General features: G+C 57.8%; 1 protein-coding gene across 2 annotated transcripts; it reads right to left on the bottom strand.

Moving 5' to 3' along the window:
* Nucleotides 1-625: 625 nt before the first annotated feature.
* On the bottom strand, nt 626-3,858 carry LOC136304103 (histone H3-like centromeric protein A). Of its 2 annotated transcripts, none has more exons than XM_066207763.1 (5): nt 3,821-3,858; nt 3,577-3,704; nt 2,938-3,029; nt 1,705-1,782; nt 626-1,071 (listed from the first exon to the last, which is right to left on the bottom strand). In XM_066207763.1, exons 2-5 carry the CDS (start codon nt 3,650-3,652, stop codon nt 937-939), a joined length of 381 nt encoding a protein of 126 aa, XP_066063860.1. In that variant the 5' UTR covers nt 3,653-3,704; nt 3,821-3,858; the 3' UTR covers nt 626-936. The 2 variants fall into 2 exon arrangements, with proteins under 2 accessions (XP_066063860.1, XP_066063861.1); XM_066207764.1 differs by having other exon boundaries at nt 3,816-3,856.
* Nucleotides 3,859-5,724: the final 1,866 nt, after the last annotated feature.

Genomic DNA, 5,724 nt, shown 5'->3' with positions numbered 1-5,724 from the left:
CTGTTCTCAATCTTTAGTGAAGCGTCAGTCTCATTACAGGGGTAGAGACAATTGGGAAAAAGCAACAGCTCACTGCCTGCCTGCAGCAGCCACTAATTTCTTTGTTACAGAGCATCTTAAAAACTTTTCAGCCAATAGTCTACTGCTAAAGCTTACAGACAGTTTAGCCAATCAATTATAGCACATGTACACCTGCTTTGAACAATGCTTGCTTGTATGCTTTTCTATTAAAAATTCACAATACCCTTACTAAGCTTAAGACCTTCTACTATCTAGTCAGGCATACATTTTCTGCAGTGCTAAGATTTATTCAAGCCAAACCTAGAAACTCAGCTTTTGTTTCCCATGTCCTTGTTTGCTCTACTACTGTATGTTAGATTCTAATTTCAAACTTTCCAGTTGCAGCAGATTCTGAGTTCTCAGCTTTTTCTGCTTGAGGCCTGCTTTTTCAGCTCCTAAAAATCCTTTTTACTTTTAGTGTTTTCCACACAGACCCTGACTATCATCGAAGGTTTTATCTTTAAATAGGGTTTGTAATGTGATTTCCTCATCATCAGATGTACTGCTGCTTATAGGGTCATTAGAGAGTGGGGTTTAGTCAAAGCAATCTTCCATCCTGTCCACAATTTGAGTTAACTTTATTTGAAGGTTCAGTAACAAAAATATTCCCCAGCAAACTCAGCACCAGCACGTCTGGGGAAAAAGAGGGCTGAGAGGACCCCAAAACAGGGGGTATCCCAAACCAGGTGGGTGGGGGCGGGGCTGGGATTTTAGGGGGGATATTTGGGGTCCCTGAGGTTTGGGGGGCTTAGAGGGTCCCATAGGAGGTCCCAGGAAGTTTGGGGTGTGAGATTGTCAGGAGGGAGCTCCAGGGTGGGGGTCCCAGTACAGGGCTCTGGGGGGTTGGGTCTCTGCAGGGGCTCAGGAGGGTCCCATTCAGATGCCCCCCTGCTCCAGCCCGCGCAGGCGCCGGGCCAGCTGCAGGTCTTTGGGGAACAGGGTGACTCGGCGGGCGTGCAGCGAGCACAGGTATCCGTCTTCCAGCAGCCGCACAAGGAAGGCCTCTGCTGCCTGTGTCCCAAAACCTGAGGGGGGTCTGCAAACCCCCCCAGCATACCCCAACCCTCACAGCACCCCTGGGGGCAGCAACCCCCCAAAACACACCCCCAGGGGTCAGGGTCCTTCCAAACCCACCCACGGGCGACTGGGGGTACTGAAACCTGTAAATGTGTGCCTGTAAACGTGTGATGGGGGACCAACACCAAGTGACCCATCGCCATTCCCCAGCAGAACCCAAAAATAAGGGACCCCCCCCCAGCACCCAGAGGTCTCCCAGGGACCCTCTCAACATCCATGAAATCCTGTCCAGAACCCATTGACCTCCCCCAGCCCATGGAGACCCCCATAGACTCCCCCTCAGCTCCCATCAGATACCCCCAACAAACCTCTCAGCCCCATCCAAGCACCCAAAGAGACCTTCCTGGACCTCCCCAGTCCCCCAGAGAACCCCCAGCACCCACAGACCCCCCTGCAGGCATCCACAGAACCCCAATCCTCATGGAAACCTTTTCACCACCCATGAGATCCCCCTCAGCCCCCTTCCCCACCCCCTAAGCCCCCTGGACACCCCCAGAGCAACCATAGAACCCCTCCAGCCCCTCTGTGACCCCCCCCTCCAGCACGCCTGGGCCCCCCAACCCCTACCTCCTGCAGGGCCAGCAGGGCCATGCGCTGCCAGCGGTAATCCACCCCGCGGGTGAAGAGCAGGCAGAGCTCCCGCACCTGCAGCAGGGAGGGGATGTGGAGGGGGTACATGGGGGCATCGGGGTCACAGGGAGTGGAGGGACATCAGGACAATATGGAGGGGATGTGGGGGCATTGGGGATAACCCGGGCTGGGGCCACCACCCTGGTGACATGGAGACACTGTCTTGGGGACATTCCAGGGGCAGGAACGCTGGGGACAGGAACATCTGGGGATACACTGGGGAGTGGGGGAGGAGGGATGTCCCCATCATGATGGGGACACCCTGCAGAGACCCCAGGTGGGAGGCAGGGGGGATACACCACTCTGGGAACATCTTGGGAATACCCTTGGCCATGGGAACATGTGGACACTCTCCTGGGGAGGGGACACCCCGATGGGACAGGGGGGACAGTGCCAGCACAGGGGGCGGGGCACAGGGAACACCCAACCCATGCAGCCTCTGGAGGTTACGGGACACAAGGATGTCTAGAACCACAGAAGGACATTGGGAGATGTGCAAGGATGTTGGGGGAGGACAGGCCCACCATGTCACAAGGATGGGGAGGACAAGGACATGGGGAGGGTTGGAGCAGAGTTGAGGGGGGACCCTGGGGGAAGGGAGTGGTCCTGAGAAGTCCCAGGGAGTGATTTGGGTTTCTGGGGGGTGACTTGGTGGGTCTGGAGGGGGTTGGAAGGTCCCAATGGGTATTTGGGATAGGGCCGAAGGGGAGACTGGAGGGTTTCAGGTTGGATTTCAGGGGTCCCAGGGTAGATTTGGGGCTTGGATTTTGGTCCTAAAAATTTTTTGAAGGGTCCCAGTGGGTATTTGGGGGAGTCCTGTGGGGAGCTGAAGGATCCCAGGGTGGATTGCAAGGTTCTGGGAGAGGTTGCAGAGCCCAAGAGGGTTGATCTAGGGTGTCCTGAGATGGATTTGGGGATCCCAGGAGAGGGGATCCAGAGTGGTTTGAGAGATACCAGAGAATGCTGGAGGTCCTGAGGTGGATTTGGGGGGGTCCTGGAGGGGTTTGGGGGTCCCCAAGTAGATTTTATGGGTATCTGAGATGATCTGTGTGGTCCCAGGGAAGTTTGGGAGCCCATGGGGGGTGCTGGGGAGGTTCCATCAGGGAAATTGGGGTGTCCGGGGATTTTGGGGTGCAGGAGTGTTCATTTTGGGATGTGGGGGGTTCTCACCAGGCGGGCGAAGGGGCCGGGGCGCAGCAGCAGGCGGGTGCTGCTCTGGTACCTGCGGATCTCCTGCAGTGCTCCCTGACCCGGGCGGCACCCTGGGGGAGCATTGGATGGGGGTCTGTACGGGCTTTAGGGGATCTATTTGGCCTGGGGGGCACAGATGGGGGGCTCTGAGGGAACATGGGGGGTATAGGAGATCTAAAGGGCCTGAGAGGACACAGGGGCCTATAGGGGATCTAAGGAGTGGGGGCTGTGAGGGCCGGGGGGACAGGGGAAAGCTGGGGGGGTTATAAGGGATCTCTAAGGTCTGGGGGGACATTGCGTGCATGAGGGATCTATAGGGAGCTACAGTGATGGCCGATACAGGGGAGCTACAGGAGGCAGGGAGTACGGGGGTTATAGGGCACAGGGTATAGGGAGCTATAGGGGAGAGGGAGCGTGGGGTGACTATGGGTGATGGCAGGGGTATATAGGGCACAGGTATACAGGTATATAGGGTACAGGTGGGGGCGGGGGAGGGTTTATAAGGGGAGCTCTATAGTGGGGTCCATAAGAGCTCTGGAGGGGGGGGTCTAAAAGGGGCCTCGACGTGGGAGGTCCAGAGGGGGTGTCTATAAGGGGAGTCCTCGTCCCCTCACTCACTGCGTGCCCGCGGCCGGGGCGGTGGGGGGCTTGCGGGGCGGCCGCGCCGTCTTGGGGTGGGCTTGGGGCGGGGCATGGTGCAGCCGAGTCCACCGCGGGGTCAGGGCGATTCCAGGCGTCCGGCAGGGCTGGAGGGGACCAGGCGGAGGGGGAAGGGGGGGTCAGGGCGGACCCCGGTGTCCGGGGCCCCCCACGCCACCCCCGGGGCCCCCCGAGTCCTCCCGCTCCCCGCCCGGGACCTCACGCTCGGGATCCGCCGCGCCGTTCAAATCTCCCGCCGCGCCGCGCCGCTCCTGACGTCACTTCCTCCCGCGCGCCAATCGGGGCGCGCCACCGCTCTGCCCCGCCGGGCGCCGCGACTCGATGGTGCCGCGGCAGCCGTGGGCTCATTAGCATAAATCTGCATGGCCCCGCCCCGGGCACCTCGCGCCTTGGCGCTCCCAGCGGAGTCTCGCTTATCGTCCCAGTGTGATCCCAGTGTAGTTCCCGTTGCTCCCGGTTATCCACGTGGTTCCAGTTACTCCCAGAATGATCCCAGTGTGATGCCAGTCCCCCACCATATGATTCTAGTGCCTTCCAGTCACTCCCAGTGTGAGTCCAGTATGAACAGAACGGCTCCCAGTATGATCCCTGTCACATCCCCAATGGTCCAAATCAATTCCTGTCCCTACTAGAATGATCCCACTATGATCCCAGTCACTCCCAGAATGATACTGGTTGCCCCCAGTGTGGTTACAGACATTGCCAGTACGAACCCAGCATGATTCCAGTTGTTCCCTGTATGATTCTAGTTGCCCCACTTGTGGTCCTAGTACCTCCAACATGGTTCCAGCATCTTCCATTTGCTCCCAGTGTGTCTTCAGTTGGCTCCAAACATGGTCCCAGTAGCTCCCTGTGCCTCCCAGTAACCAGTAGGGGTCAGTCAAGGGTTACAACTGTCCATGAAATCCACTGGGAGAAGCAGATTGGGGGGTTAGTGAAGCTACAGTGACCCATGTGGGCTTTGGGGTCTCTTCAGGACATTGCCTCACAGACCTGCCGGTTTACCCCCAGTTTTCCCAGTGGGCCACCCCACCCCTCATTTGACCCCATCAGGCCTTCCAGTTGCCCCTAGCTGTTCACCCAGGCCACCTAGCTGCCCCTCAGTTCTCCCAGCGGGCCATCACATCCCCATTTGACACCATTGAACCTCCCAGTTTCTAACACTAGTCATCCCAGTTGTCCCCCTAAATCCTACAGTTCCTCCCAGTCCTTCCAGTGGGCCACCACACACCCATTTCACGGAATCACTGAGGCTGGAAAATCCCTCCAAGACTGAGTCCAACATCTGACCACCTTCTACCTTATGACTCGACCATCACGCTGAATGCCGTGTCTAGTTGTTACTTGAACTCCTCCAGGGATGGGGCCTCCACCACCTCCCTTGGCAGCCCATTCCAATGCCTGACAACCTTTTCTTTGAAGAAATTCTTCCTGATGTCCAACCCGAACCTCCCCTGGCACAGCTTCAGGCCATTTCCTCTTGTCCTGTCCCTTTTTTCCTGGAAGCAGAGCCTAACCTCGCCTGGCTGTCGCCTCCTGTCAGGGAGTTGTGCAGAGCCAGAAGGTCTCCCCTGAGTCTCCTTTTCTCCAGGCTGAGCCCCCACAGCTCCCTCAGCCGCTCCTGGTGCTCCAGGCCCTTCACCAGCTCCATTCCCTTCCCTGGACACGCTCCAGCCGCTCAATGTCTCTCTTGCAGTGAGGGGTCAGAACTGGGCCCACAGGACTCAAGGTGGGGCCTCCAATCACTGCCCTGGTCCTGGTGGCCACACCATTCCTGATCCAGGCCAGATGCCACTGGCCTTCTTGCCCACCTGGGCACACACTGGCTCAAATCCAGCTGGCTGCCAACCAGCAGTCCCAAATTCCTTCCTGTTGAGCAGCTCTCAAGCCATTCCTTTCCCAGCCTGGAGCATTCCATGGGCTTGTTGTGACCCAGCACTTGGCTTTTTTGACTCTTACACCATTATTCTTGGCCCATCAGTGCAGCCTGTCCTGATCCCTCTGCAGAGCTTCCTGTTCTTCAGCAGATGCACACTTCCACCCAAGTTGGTGTGATCTGTGAACTTCCTGAGTGTGCCCTCAATCCCCTTGTCCAAGTCACAGATG

Source organism: Chamaea fasciata, unplaced genomic scaffold (genome assembly GCF_029207755.1).
Source record: "Chamaea fasciata isolate MVZ Bird 193981 ecotype frontalis unplaced genomic scaffold, bChaFas1.0.hap1 SCAF_50, whole genome shotgun sequence".
NCBI lineage: Eukaryota > Metazoa > Chordata > Aves > Passeriformes > Sylviidae > Chamaea > Chamaea fasciata.
The sequence above is the reverse complement of the archived record's forward strand: the minus strand, read 5'-3'. Positions and strand labels throughout refer to the sequence as shown.